Below are 14,977 nucleotides of genomic sequence, written 5' to 3' on the forward strand. Positions count from 1 at the left end.
GTACGGCCCGCAAGTTAAAAGAAGAAGACATGATGGAAGGAAGGATGCCATGAGGAGAACAACAACGAGCACTTTATTCCAAGATTATGAATGGGGAGTTTCATCGCCAGGGGCGACACCTACCCTATCGAAGTCCTGTGGTATCCAGAAAGGTGAAAAGCAGGTCCCCCAAGGTCGCCATTTTCCCATGTATTTGCTCCTATCCCGATGCGTGCAATGCCGGAAGCCGCCCTTAGATACCCCATTGTTACCAGACGTTGGCTTGCGTTTGATTGTAGCGCGCTAAAGATCCAGTTGAAGCACAAGCCAAGCCAGGCCAAGTCACCGAAGGAGAAATAGACGACTGCGCCTGCGGCGCTTGGTACGACAGGTACGCTATGTGATGCACGCAGCCGTGCACTAGATCCTTCCGATCGCTCAACACGTTTATAAACGGCACAAAAAAGTGAAACACGACACAGAAAGTTGTTATACGCGTTTTATTTGGACATATAAAGACTAGATTCATTCGCTGAAACAACAAAAACATTTTGCCGCTAAACTTAGCGCGCTGAAGTGATCCGGAACGGCAACAGTGGGGTATCTAGTGGCGGCCTTCTTCGTTGCACGCTTTTCCGAGGTGAGTTTGGGGGACCTGGTGAAAAGAGCTTTGAGGGCAGAACGTTGGTGGGCTGGATGTGGCCAGGGACCATGCAATTTTGTGAGAGAAAGGGGGGTGAGAGCTAGCTCGTTAAGGGATCCGGAGAGTACGGTTCGAGAAGATTGGTTGTGTGGGCAATGGAGAAGAATGTGCTCTAGATGTGCCATGTGCCTAGATGTGCCATGATGAGAGAATGGAATACAGTCAAGCGATTTCTTGCCACTCAGAGAGACGTTCCGTCTGGCTTTACAGCAGCGAAGGGCTTTGTGGCGTCTGAAAAAGTTAGCTTCACTAATTTTGCACAGAAAGGCTCCACCAAGGATTCAGCCTGTGTCCTTATGGAGGTCTAGGCGTCAACAGATCTGTCGGTATAGACGTCTCTCATCTGAGACGAGGGGAGGACACTCGGTATTGTACGCGGTATTGTATTGTTGGCTCTGGATCTAACTGGTATGTAATAAAGTCTCTGGGGCGGAGCTACAGTCAACCAATCAATGATCAGTCAAGGCTTAGCAGGGGCCGCTCAGTGTGAACTGGGCGGAGCCAAGCCAACTAATTAGCATAAAGGAGCGGATCTACGGTCAGCCATTCAAAGATCAGTTGGGCGCGGTGGCCAATCAACGTGAAGTGGGCGGGGCTAATGGCGGCCAATCAGATGGCTTTGGATTTGGCTTGTGTTGGATTACAAATGGATTGTGTTGGCTTAGAACTGGATTTTGTTGGCTTAGAATTGGATTAGAATCTGCCATCTTGGATTATAAAAAAGTGGTCGTTATAGCGCATGGTTCTTACGCCGCTCGGGTTCTTATGCCGTTCCAATATTATGCAGTCTATCTCTATACTACTGACCTGTCTCATCTGAGACGAGGGGAGGACACTCTCCGTCATTCCGGCTTTATTTAGCAAACAATGTGGTGCAAGTGCAGTTACAGTGCGGTCTGCTATAGGTTATAGGTGTACGATGTTCGTGGACATCTGTAGAGTATAGAGGAAAGAAAAAAACCCTGTCATTAGAAAAAGTGTGCCAAAACAAATATTGGAGCTTGCGAGTTGAACAACGACGGCATTTGGCATTAAAGTCACACGAATCAATCCACACAGAGACATGGCTATGCATTTTATTTCCCCGTGCACTAAACCAAACCAAAATGCATCACACGTTAAAACACGATATCAACCTGAGGGTCAATTTATTGGTGTTCTTGTTAGCTCGTATAATGACGGTGGTTGAGCCACAAAATTTGTGTCAAGGTGCAGATATAATAATTGGGCTAGTTCGCGAACTACCTTATATATTATTTGTCTCTGGGCTACGAAAGTCCATCATTGATGATGGTGTATCTAAACGCCTCCTGTATCTTTATGCCTGTCAAGTCAGCGGGCACCCCGTTCTGCGCGTATGTCCGCGTTAGTATGGGGGGCCTCCGTCAGGTAGCGCCAAGACCCTAGGATATGCATCACTGTGATACGATGCAGCAGCTGTGCACAAGCAGAATTTATCCTCGCTTTGCGGCAAGAAGCACTTCAATTCGAAAAAGTTCAAAAGCATACGAAGTGATTCTAAACACAATGGACCGATAGCAGACGACAGTTCTCGTAACCCTCGGGAACTAGCGCCACCGCTGAAAAAAAATAAATAAAAATAACAGAAAGAAAGAGAGAGAGCCGCGGGAGAGGAGGAGCAGGAAAGGGTGCTGCAGTACGGAGGGACCCGTCTTGCCAGGCATTACAGAAATATATAGGAGGCATTGTGTATCTAAAGCACATGAGTTCGAAACGTGCCAGGGAGTATGATAACTTTTTGGAGAGCTCCCGTAGCTGGATGCCGTTCCGAAGCCCTATATGTGCAAACCTCGACACAAAAAGCGAGAAATGCCATGGCGAGGATGATCGCCCACAGCACAAAAACTGCCTTAGAGTCATCGAGTGTGAAACTTTGAACACGAGGCGCTTCGTTTCGCCCCATGCAACGCTGCCAGTTGCCTGTGCTGTCCGCCATCCATTTGGAAACGAGACCACCTTCGAAAAGCCAACGGGCCCTGCGGATATTCAACCAAACTTTCTGACATGAACAGCTTTTATAGAAAGCGCAATGTGGTACTGGCATATACTACGCTGCTTATAGCGAAGGAAGCTTTCATTGACATTACCTGGTATCTATGGCCTCGTACATTCTTCTGGGAAGCTTCTTGGAATAGAGGAAAGCCAGACGCTCGGTAGAGATGTCTTCCCGAGCAATGTGGAAGCTTCCTCTGTGCTTCTTTCGACAATGGTCAGCCAAGGCACACTGTATGGACACCTTGTCGACCACGATGATGGCCCGTCGTTGCTCCACCTTCTGCAAGTTGCTTTCTCGGAACAGTTCCGTAGACAGTACGCTTCCATTTGTCTTGAGTATCATAAAGTACAGCTCTCGGTGGCGTCGCTCTGGGGAGTTCTATTGAGACAATGTTAGCCGAAAGGGGGATGTAACTGAGCTTAACACCACTCGCTCATTAAAGGAACATCTAGGGCACTTTGAACAATATATACTGATTTTTACTGGGTGATGTCGACATACTACCTTCAGAACTGCCGCGCAGAATATGCCATTTTCCGTGTATTCACGCGAGCACCATTCTCACGGAATTCTAGTTGAAGAAAAAGCGAAAACACTGCTCACAGAGCGGAAGTTGCCGTCCCGTGTTATGTTGACCATTCACACTGTGTGGAATAGCGGGAGTGGCGTACTGCGCATTTAGCAGACGACACTTATAGCAGACGACAGCGTCAGCGTGTTTTCCTGTCGTCTGCTACGGAATATCTTGTTGCTGTGAAGATTGCTGTGAAGCAGGATATTCCCCACGGTTAGGAGTGTACGTGAAGATACGACGTTGAACGCTCGCGCTCACGGGACAGCAGAAAGCTATGATGCTTTTCGCATCTTCCGCTTCTGGGAGAATGTCGCTCGTGTGGATACACGGTTTGCGAGGTGTGCATGTCCCGAGCAAATTAGAAACAGAGAAACGGGCACGCAGCGCGGCTGTGATGTCTCCAAGCTTTATCTAATGTGGCCGAATGCAAGGCCAGACTCCCCTTTTTTATGCACGGTTGTGCGTGCCCCCCCCCCCCCCCTTGGAGACTTCATTAGACATTGTCTCCATCGTAACTGCGTAGACTCGACACCGCCAATAGGGGACGGTTCCGCACCGGCATGAGGATTAAAGACAACTGTGCCGCGGACAGTACACCTAAAGTCAATAGACAGGGGTACAGACAGAGCATCGTATGCCTTTTCCGCGCCAGAGCCGACGTTCAGTGTCCGCGATTGGCCCGACCGTGTCACGTGGTTTCTCCTTCCAAGAACTCTCCGCCATGTTGAGTAACCAGTCCATCCAAAACCGGTTTCCTCGTTTGGGACTCGACTGCGCCTTGTTCTAAGCTGGAGAGGGAGGAGATTAGTGTCCCACTGATAAGCGACGCAGCCGCTCATGACTCAAGATGGTGGACGCGCTCGCCGGCGTGGCTAAGTGGCGCTGCTCTGCTTGGCTATTTAGGGACTCTAAGTACACCTAGGTGTACAAGTACACCTACTCGTACGCTAGACCTCATGTGCAAGAGCGAAATGTGTCGTTGTTGAGAGTCGCCAAACAAAACAACTTTTGCTAGGAATATTTGAAGGTCCACTGTGACAGTTGAGCCTATACGGGGAATCATTTTTGAGACATCTCGTCACCTTGATAACTGTTTCGAAGCGGGACCCTCCCCATGTGAGGATTTGATCCGGTGGGTCACGGATGACGTCATCCACTGAGTCCACCTGTGCTGGAGCTTTCTTGACCGCCACACAGGACTTGAGGAGACCCGCGAACGAGTTTGCGATGACGAGCACACCTAGGAACCAGGCTGCCAGGACGAGACGGCTCGAGACGGTTTTGTGTTTCCTGGGGATTTCTGGAGATGGCGAAAAGTCTCTCACAAAGGGATCAACGTGTGATTACCGATGTCTACATGGCAACGTGATGTACGTACGTTCGTAAAGTAGGCTGCACAAAAGGTCCCAGGCGTGCTTCTGAGAGGATGCAGCCAAGTTTTTCAGACCCGTCGTACAGATTGCAAGCGTGACGGCCAGGACCGGTATTGTACACATAACCAAAGCCCACACCTGGAAATGTTGGGTAATGTGTAATTCCAGAGTTCGAGGTGACACGTCACAAGCAAAACGTTACTGTAACTAAGTTCCTTTTTTTTTTGTATCTTGTAACTTAACTTGGTACTTTTGCGCTGCGGTAACTTGCAGAGCAACTCGTTTCTTTTTTTAGGTAACTTTGGCAAAGTAACTTAGGCTAAGTTCCAAGTTACTTTTAATTTGCTTTTCACTCACGTCCACTTATTTTCTAGTTTTCTCTCCGGTTCTTTCGTGGCACTTTATGCCACAGAACGTGTTATTCAATCAATGACGGTATTCCATTCAGGAAGTAAGAACCGCAGCCATTGAAATAAGGCTGAACCATGGTGCGCCCGCAGGGCGTAAGATTCAAAGCATTCAAATTGCCGGACATAAACGAAAATGATCTAAGCGTGTCGCACTCCTCCGCAGGCAACTCATCGTCTAATTCAACTGCATCACGCGTGCTGCACCTGTGTAGTGCTATTTTGTGTCCGAAGTAACTTGGAAATAACTCGTTCCTTTTTTTTTATGTAACTCAGTAACTGCGGGTTACATTTCAGGCTGAAGAACTTCATTACCAACTTAGTTACATTTTGCACACGGTAACTTAACTCGTACCGAGTTATTTTTGACGGGTGACTTCTCGATCAATGTGTAATTCATTTTGGCAACTCTAGCTAATTTGGCAACACTACTAGAACTTAGGTATACCGTTGGAGACACGGTGAGCTCAAATCGGGAGGTATTGTAGTGGCGCTAGTGGGTTGGGTTGCGGACACTGAAGACGATGCGCGAGAGCATGGCCTGGATCATTACTAGGTAACTAGGGACGAGACAATATATGTTCGAGCTTATGCCTCCAGTCAGCCAGAAGAATGGTCCAGGCCGTGCTCTCGCGCATCGTCTTCACTGTCCGCAACCCAACCCACTAGCGCCACTACAATATGTCAATACCTCGCGCTCCAATATTACCTCTGTCGCGCTTGAAAGTGGTGTTCCAATGTTGTATTTGTAGCACGACCTACTAGATTATAACGACCATGTTATAGGCACCCCTTCCCAGCGCCGCATTTGGAAGCTAGCGGTGGCGCTGCTGACCGTCCCGGTTATTGGTTCGTCAATTTCTGCGATACTTTGTAACTTCAGCTTACCTTAGTATTTTTGTGCAAGCGGTGAATGTCCCACGGGAGATGCTTTTCTTTTTTAAGTTGATTATCATCATCATTCAAGGCGTTCTCACAGGAGCTGTTGCTGTCGTCTGCTACGGTAGTCTTATATCCGCTTCTGCGCGTTCAATATTCAAATTTCCATTGTCCAATCATGGTGTAGATCTCTCTTGCCGATGAGTAGCGCCCCTAGTGGGTCGTGACGACGGGCTTCTAAATAGAAGTCGCCGATTATGACATGGTCGTTATAATCTAGTAGGTCGTGATTTGAAGGTGGATCAGGTGCAGCACGTGTTTACATTAATCCAAAGAAATATAGTCTTGCAATCAATGAAGATTTGAAATGCGATGCACCACGCATTTTATAGCGAATTCGGGTGATCATTTCGTAGCAACACGGCCGAGCACTCGGAAATTGCTAGGTCGGCGAACGAGCTCTGATCACGTGACCCTTGCCACCCCAACATGACTGCTAGGACTGTAGCTGTTTTAGTTACTTGGATAGAGGTGTCGCAGTCGCCCGTCTTCGAGTTCTGTCGTCTGCTAAACCACGTGATTTCAACGTGCGGGCCAATGAGGGCACTCGCCACCGTTGCAGTGCAAATTCCGAGCGCCCGGAAAGCGCCACGCGAACATGCGAGATTGCTTCATTCTGACCAAAGGAACATAACTGCTCGAGATCTGGCAAAAAAACAAAAAAAAATGCTATGAAATGTCCACCCGAATTCTCCATTAGGCAGTACACTCTAAAATCTGAACTTCACCGCATAGCACGCTGTGCGCCAACCATTGCCAAGAATGATAGGGTTATCGCTTATGATTCGAATAGAGATGCTGGCGTACGCGTCCTTGTGGCAATTTTCATACATCCAAATTGCCACAAAAAGACGTACGCCCACCATATCATTCGTGGCAATGGTTGGCGCATAGCGTGCTATGCGGTGAAGTTCTGTTTTCAGAGTGTAGGTTCTTTACCCTTGTCACATTTGTTTCATTTTTTTCGTAAATTTGAATAAAAGTTTCTCTCTTTTTTGCAGCTTTGGGAAATCGATCACTATTTGTGCGCATTTGCCGACGATATACGGGGAGAAATATTATTTCCAGACAATACCTTCCAGTCAAAGGTGAGGATGTAGCCGAAAACATTGGACCCGTCTTCGATCTGGGCTGCTCCCGACAAAATGGAAACGGGGGTTTCCAGCAGGGCGGAACCGAAGTTGATAAAGTGGCTCCTGTCGTACGTGTAGCACGACGACAAAAAAATCATGTCCACCTCCTACGGCGACGGGACAGATTATAAAACATGACATGCTCGGGTAAACACAAACAAAGGCCCCGTCACAACTCCCGGTGCCACGAAGACTTCCGGTCCTTCTGGTGGTGGTGATGGTGAAAGGGCTTGCCGTTGTCGGCCTCACGTATGTGGGCAACGTCACGACTGACGCCCTGGGGAAACGTGCGTCCTGCCCGACTTCTAGGGGAACTGTGCCGACATATGTCTGAAAGCGTCTGAGGAAAACCCAGGAAAAACCCCAGACAGCACAGCCGGCACCGGGATTCGAACCCGGGTACCTCCCAGTCTCGACGTGACATGGCTAGCACGCTAACCACTGAGCCACGGGAGCTGGTCCGGTCCTTCTGAGACTATAAGTGCGCTCGGGACCAGCCACCATTCAGAATGGATATCTTTCACTTTCCTGACTTGTTGAAAATGGGAGGCGTACGCCTCTTTGTGGCAATTTGAATTGCCATAAAAAGGCGTATATGGCCCTCTCTATCCTCAAATCAGAAGCTACAACTGCATCAATCAGCACAGTGGTTTGGCGCAGGGCGTGCTTGCGGCAAAACCGGATGTCGCATTGGCAACGAACCGGAAGCGGTGCAGAAAGGGCCGGAGAGCCTCGCGGATTACAAAAAAAAAGGTGGACTTACGTCTCTTTGTAGCATGCCAACCAGCCCCGTGTGGGTGCCGTTGGGAAGTCGTTCTCCCATGACGTCATCTGGAGGGTGGCGAAGCTGATACCTGTGAAGTCAAGTCACAATCATTCCATCTTTACATTCGCTTTTTCTTTGTTGTCCGCTAAACCTAAAGTTTTCGCGGAAGGCCTTCGTTCTACTCACCTGACAAGAGTGAAAATAATAATAATAATAATAATAATAATAACTAAAAAAAACAGACGGTTGCAAGAGATCATAAAACGGATACGTATTCAAGATGTCCTCGTTAAGTCATGCGGTGCACCGCATGACTTAACGAGGACATCTTGAAGACGTGCCATCACCCCCCCCCCCCTCATTTCTAAGAGTGTGTGCCTCAATATCGCTTCTACTGGTCAGCTGGTGTACTGGTTATTACATGCGATAAGTGAACTTGCGATATGTGATGAAGGAAAAAAAAAAGGGGGATAGGCGAACTCGCCGCTGCCGTCACAGCGGCGACATTGGAAATCTGCAACACCGTAAATATGGTCTCTCCACACAGTAAAAACAGAGCTTCATCGCATAGCACGCTGTGGGCCATCCAGTGCCACGAACATAGAAATCTTAAGGAGTATGCCAGAAGGAAACCTCCGAAACTGGGACGTATGAGCGAGGGGACCGCCATATTGAATCAGCTACTGTTGCCGCGGCGCATGCAAACAAAGGAATCCAGTAAGCATACACCAAACATGACGCCAAAAATGTTTTTGGAACAGTAACACACCGCCAGGACCCATGAAACCGTAAGATATATGAAAACACATACACACACACACACACACGAAGAAACAGACATGACACGGACGCCACATGGGGACGCCGTCTCCGCCGTTGCCTCAACCAGCCTTGACTACAAGCCTGGATAGGGGCGGACACTGACAAAATATGTAGCCGACGGAAGCAGAGGAGCAACCGAGCAAGTCTTGCAACAGTTTCTGGAACTGTGGTTGCTTTCACGGGCTGGGAATACACGACGTTTCCTCGGCTGATTCAATATGGCTACCTCCGAGCGCATACATTGAGCGAGGGAGGAGCCACGTTAAAGTTCTTTGCTCTCCTCCGATCCTCCTCCCCGGCTTTCCTCGTATGCACTCTTAAAAATGAACTTCACCGCATAGCACGCTCCTAGCCAACCATCATTTCGTTATCTGATCTGATTCGCTGAAAACGTGGGCGTACGCCTTTTTTGTGACAATTATGACCAGCATAAGTGTCACAAAAAAGGCGTACGCCTCCCGTTTTCAACAAATCAGGGCAGATAACAATATCATTGGAGATGATGGTTGGCTAGGAGGCGTGCTATGCGGTGAAACTCATTTGTAAGAGTGTGCTCTCTCCGTAAGATTTCTATGGCCACGAATGATAGGGTTATCTCTTCGTATACGAGGAGAGAAGGGGGGTACGCCCTTTTGTGGCAGTTTGGTTATATGGTAATTCTAACAAAAAGGCGAACGCCTCCCTCTCTCCTAGAATGAAAAGCGATAATCATATCGTTCGCCGCAGCGATGGGCGCACTACGTGCTACACGGTGAAGCTCTGTTTTTAGAGTGCGGATGCCACGAAGAGTACTGTTAAAACAGGACTTCACCACATAGCACGGTCCCAGCAATGATATCATTCTGAAAATGGGGGAGGCGCCTATCTGGGATACATTACGCTTGTCCCAGATAGGCTCCTCCCCCTGTTTTGAACCAATTAGGACACAGGATGATATTATTCGGTACATTGGTGGTTGGCTAAATGCGTGCCATGCAGTGAAGTTCTGTTTTAACAGCGCACGAATGATGGGGTTACCGCTCCTGATTCGGTGAGTGAGGGGCGTACGCCTTTTTGTAACAATTTGGATATATAATATAATTGCTTTTACCACCCTTTTACACCCTTTATCAGACGCTATACTGACATGGGTGGTAACTACACTGTTAAGACAAAACTTCACCACATAGCACGCTCCTAGCCAACCATCATTCCGAATGATATCATTCTCTGTCATGAATTGTTAAAAACAGGGAGGAGGCGCCTATCTGGGACAGATTATCTTGTCCCAGATAGACGCCTCCTCCCTGTTTTTAACAAATCAGGACACAGAATGATATCATTCGGAATGATGGCTGGCTAGGAGCGTGCTATGTGGTGAAATTCTGTTTTAACAGTGTATACCACCTTTTTTCACGCCCTTTTTTCTTAGAGTGTTGGTTGTCCTTTCAGCATTGAGTTTGTAAACCATTGCTTTGCCCTCATCGGGCGAAACTGAAAAAATCGGACCGGAAGCTTGAAGTTCCAGCAGGCGTAGCGCCGCCATTCAACTCGAAGGCAGCCCATTGGCGGCTCAGAGAATCCAGAGCGTATCATGTAATTCTTATAAATGATGGTGATGGTGGTGGTGGTGATGGTGAAATGAACTTCACCACATAGCACGCTGAAGGCCAACCACGATCTCGAATAATATCGTTATCTGATCGTTATCTGCCCTGATTTGTTGAAAACGGGTGGAGTACGCCTCTTTCTTCTTCTTTTTTTTGGGGGGGGGGAATGACCTTTGGCGTGCTATGTGGTGAAGTTCATTTTTAAGAGTGCGTGAAGTGAAGAAATTGGAAGGGAAACGAAGAGGGCGGTGGTATACAAGAGAAGCCTGTATGGGTGTACTACAGGGTCTGTGCAGTCGCTCTTGCACTGGGATTCGGGTATAGGGCACGGGCTGGGATTCGGTCACATAGCGGTGACAAGGTTTAGCGCGGGCACAGATATAGTCGGTATCGGCGAGAGCAGAATGTGGCGAGAGAAATAAATTATCTAAGGCTATACCGGGTGTTTCAGTTAAATCCCCGGGCTAAATAATTCGCGAACGGGTGCACCAATCCACGAACTTTCTTTTTTACAAGTATCTGTCCGATACCACCTACAAGCTGCACACCGTGTGAATGAGTGGGAGGCGCTCATTATTAAAATAAAACTGCAAATGAGTTTCGTCAAAAAGCGTATCTTCTAAAGCAGGGCGCTGTCGGCATTAAAATGGGTACTACCCCTTTTGAGACCCTCAATGGACACCTTTTAAAGAAAAATCTGCCATCGAAGCGGGTCATTTGTTGCAGTAATTAATTGGTTTCGGTTTACGTATTTTTGTCGCGGCTGGTCGCGGCGCAGCGCAAAAGGACGCTCTTTCACTCCCTTATCCATCAATAAATTACGTCCTTACATTAATGAATTACACCAATGAAGTACACCAATGAAATACGCCCTTTTGCGCTTCGCCGCGACCAGCCGCGACAAAAATACGTAAACCGAAACCAATTAATTACTGCAACAAATGACCCACTTCGGTGGCAGATTTTTCTCTAAAAGGTGTCCACTGAAGGTCCCAAAAGGGGTAGTACCCATTTTAATGCCGACAGCGCCCTGCTTTAGAAGTTACGCTTTTTTACGAAACTCATTTGCATTTTTATTTTAATAATGAGCGCCTCCCACTCATTCACACGGTGTGCAGCTTGTAGGTGGTATCGGACAGATACTTGTAAAAAAGAAAGTTCGTGGATTGGTGCACCCGTTCGCGAATTATTTAGCCCGGGGTTTTAACTGAAACACCCGGTATAGGGTAAACGTACGTGAACTCAGTGATGTACACATTTACTAGAGGTTGGAAGAATCTAGAATTTTCCTAATCCAAATCCAAGGAATGTTCTGCGAATCCATGAGTCTTACGAATCTGGAATCTTTCGAAAACCTTTCTCTAAAAAGAGCTTCAAACTTCGGGGGAAAGGCTTCTACTGAAAAGTGTTTTGAAGCAGAATATGATACATTTGTTTCAATGAAAAACGCAAAAGGAATGCTTCAGTTTTCGGAGAAAATATGCGATTGTGATTGTGAGTTTAATGGCGCAGCGACAACTCCGGATAACTATACCCATATAGTTCTTCTTAAACGTAATTTATGTAATGGGAGACTTCGGAAGGATTCGAAAAAAAGATTAGGTGAGCATCATACCGAACACAGACCGCTCCCTTGATACCGAATACGACGTTCGCATTCATTTTGTGCGAGTAATTAATTCGTAAATGATGACAATACCAAACCGAAACCAACATGCAACGCGCACAGCGGTTCGCCCGGAGCACAGGGGTGGCATCCAATGTATTGCTCCGTATAGACGAAAGCGTACTGGGGGAACAAAATGCATCCTGGACAGGTCCTGGTCGCACGTCACAGCAAACGTCAAGGCACACGTGACCTTAAAGATGGCGGCGCCCGTGATCGGCGGCCAAACCGTTTGTAAACAATGCGGTTGTTGTTTCTGGACGACGTTTTGAATGTTTTTCGATCACGGTAATTATTTTTATCCGATCATCCTGCAGTAAAACGCGCAGTTTTACACATAAAGCCTCGTATAAAGCCTCGTTGACAGCTTCCAAAGATGTGATGACGACCGCGCGTTAAGACTTGCCGAGCGGGTGCGATGTGCGGAAACTGAGGTGAAATGGGCTACCATGTTGCGGAAGAAGCACCGCATAGTTTACGCTGGCAAAATATGGTCATATTTTGGTGTTATGACGGTGAAAATATGTCGGTAAGCGGCAAAGCGACACGTAAACAAAGTCACATGGCCTCAAAATGACGTTTTCTATGACGTGCGACCACGACAAGATGGCAGTTCTGCCAAAAGCACCCGCTTGAGGGTAGTTACAACAATGGCGAGTTTGTGTCACCCCTGTGGCCCGGAGGAAGATACTGGGGCGTCACCCGGCATTGTCGTCTGCTACCCCCCTACGAAGCTTGCACCCTTCCATGCGGGATGACGTCAGCAGTGTTGCTTTCGGCGCCCTCTTGCTTCACAGAGGCGAAGCGCTTACTTCGTAATAATTCGTTCGAATAAAATCTGCGCACCTTGAGAACGCCGTATTTTCGTACGTATGTTCCTGACACCGCAAGGGTTACTGCTATGTCACAATCGTTGTGGTGATTTTGTTGCGGAGGCCCACTTTAGCATATTGTTCGTCGACTACAAGCAGTACATAAATCCTCGAGTCTGAATTATTTTCATAAAACTAAGCAACAACCGAACGCAAAACCGTATTACTTTTAAGCTTGTACTGCAACGGTTCCTATACCTGAAATCTTTCAGTTCAGAGCAACGTAAACAAACAAACAGGAAAACATCCGTCGGTCAATGAGGCTTTCGCGTCCTACAGCTGGCTAACCTTTCAGAGGCGTCCATCTTTCATTATCCGGAGCCGCCAATTTGAAAAAGAAACAAGTAAACATGGATTGGTGGATTCGAAAGATTCCGGATTCGCCGTTTTTGGGCGCTGGGATTCCGATTCCTTGAACCTCGAATCCCTGCTAATTCGGTTGGCACATCTTTCTTTGCCACATACATAACCCCTTTTGGAGAGTACAATTGCGCTCTGTGGGAGCGATAGCCAGAAACGTGTCCGCGTTATCTTTGATTCTCCTGCTGCTGTTGTCGTTGTTGATAAAAAGCATTGCTCTCCGGGGTGAGGAGGATCAACTGGGAGCGTTGCTGTCGGGCTTAAAAGAAGCAGCAACGCTCACGAAAGAGACATCGGGGGACGGTCGATGGGACTCGGCTGAAAGACGCGGCTGAGAGACACGGCGCTTCTGGGCTGGTGGCGGTAGCGTGGCTGTGCGCGGTATTGTATTGTTGGCTCTGGATCTAACTGGTATGTAATAAAATCTCTGGATTTCCTATGTCTGTTTGGAGTGTCGTTCCTCGGAGGCAGAACGAGGGGTCTTCCCCTGGGTGGGTTTCGACTGCCTGGTGATGGCAGTAGGATTCCCACAGCTCAAAGGGTGTCTCCCCACTCCCTCAAGGGAGTAGCATAACACCTTTCTCCCTACTAGAGAGTAAAATTACTCCCCAGGCAGGGAGAAGGTGTTATGCTACTCCCTTGAGGGAGTGAGGAGACACCCTTTTGAACGTAATTGTACTCTCCAAAAGGGTGTTATATATGTGGCAAGGAAATGAGTTAAAGTACACCCTTTTTTTAAAAGTGTACGTCACATTGTGACGTGACAGTGACGTGGCATGCTCGGAAGCTCCTCCCACTGATGGTCACTTTTCGTGCTAGCGGCATTGCAAGATGACAAACTGCGCTATTTTTCGATGCGACAAGCATAGTTTTCATACAAGAAAATGTGAGAACGACAATGACGAAACGCCTTTGGGATAAAAGAAGGGTACGGACGCGTCCGGATTTCAAAGACACTATTCAAAGGCTTGGTTTTCGAGCAAAGGCTAGATAAGCCCGGCAGCTGCGCCGAAAAAGTGACCACCACCATGGAGGCCGAACGGGTTCGCTTGACGTCATGTGAAAACACCCCATTATTTACACATTGGTGTTAAAACTCTCCATACCGCAGTCTCATGCTGGTTGCCATGGCCTCCAGCATCGCGCCAAAGGTTCCTCCGTACTGTTCTCTGCCGTTGACGATGTTCCTCGTGGAGTATGGAGCCCACTGCGTTCCAAATGGGTTACAAGTGTGTATGTGTGCATTACAGGTGTTACACATACACTCTAAAAACAGAACTTCACCGTATAGCACGCTGTGCTCCAACCATTGGCAAGAGTGATAGGCTTATCGCTTCTGATTCGAAGAGAGACCGGTGCGTACGCCTTTTTGTGGCAATTTTCATATATCCAAATTGCCACAAACAGGCGTACGCCCATCTCTCTCCGCGAACCAGAAGCGATACCCTTACCATTCGTGGTAAGGGTTGGCTCACAGCGTGCTATGCGGTGAAGTTCTGTTTTTAGAGTGTACGAGAGAATCATCCGGGAATCGAAGCTAAAAACAGAACTTCACCGCATAGCATGCTGTGCGCCAACCATTGCCTGCGAATGATAGGGTTATCGCTTTTGATTCGAGGAGAGAGGGAGGCGTACGCCTTTTTGTGGCAATTACCATTATATCCCAATTGCCACAAAAAGGCCCACCTCTCTCCTCGAATCAGAAGCGATAACCGTATCATTCGTGGCCGTGGTGGGCGGACTACGTGCTATGCGGTGAAGTTCTGTTTTTAGAGTG

At 47.9% G+C, this 14,977-nt stretch overlaps 1 protein-coding gene across 1 annotated transcript in view; it reads right to left on the minus strand.

Annotated features, from left to right (window-relative positions):
- Nucleotides 1-1,774: 1,774 nt before the first annotated feature.
- Nucleotides 1,775-14,977, minus strand: part of LOC135369269 (glutamate receptor ionotropic, kainate 5-like) — a 47,016-nt gene continuing 33,813 nt past the window's right edge. Inside the window, exons 3-9 of the mRNA XM_064602876.1 lie at nucleotides 14,307-14,407; nucleotides 7,889-7,979; nucleotides 7,068-7,232; nucleotides 4,652-4,784; nucleotides 4,356-4,573; nucleotides 2,791-3,077; nucleotides 1,775-2,679 (exon numbers count right to left, since the gene is read on the minus strand). Coding sequence (XP_064458946.1) covers nucleotides 2,397-2,679; nucleotides 2,791-3,077; nucleotides 4,356-4,573; nucleotides 4,652-4,784; nucleotides 7,068-7,232; nucleotides 7,889-7,979; nucleotides 14,307-14,407 — 1,278 coding nt within the window. The 3' untranslated portion in view covers nucleotides 1,775-2,396. The remainder of the gene's footprint in view (nucleotides 2,680-2,790; nucleotides 3,078-4,355; nucleotides 4,574-4,651; nucleotides 4,785-7,067; nucleotides 7,233-7,888; nucleotides 7,980-14,306; nucleotides 14,408-14,977) is intronic.

Source organism: Ornithodoros turicata, chromosome 9 (assembly GCF_037126465.1).
Source record: "Ornithodoros turicata isolate Travis chromosome 9, ASM3712646v1, whole genome shotgun sequence".
Classification (NCBI taxonomy): Eukaryota; Metazoa; Arthropoda; class Arachnida; order Ixodida; family Argasidae; genus Ornithodoros; species Ornithodoros turicata.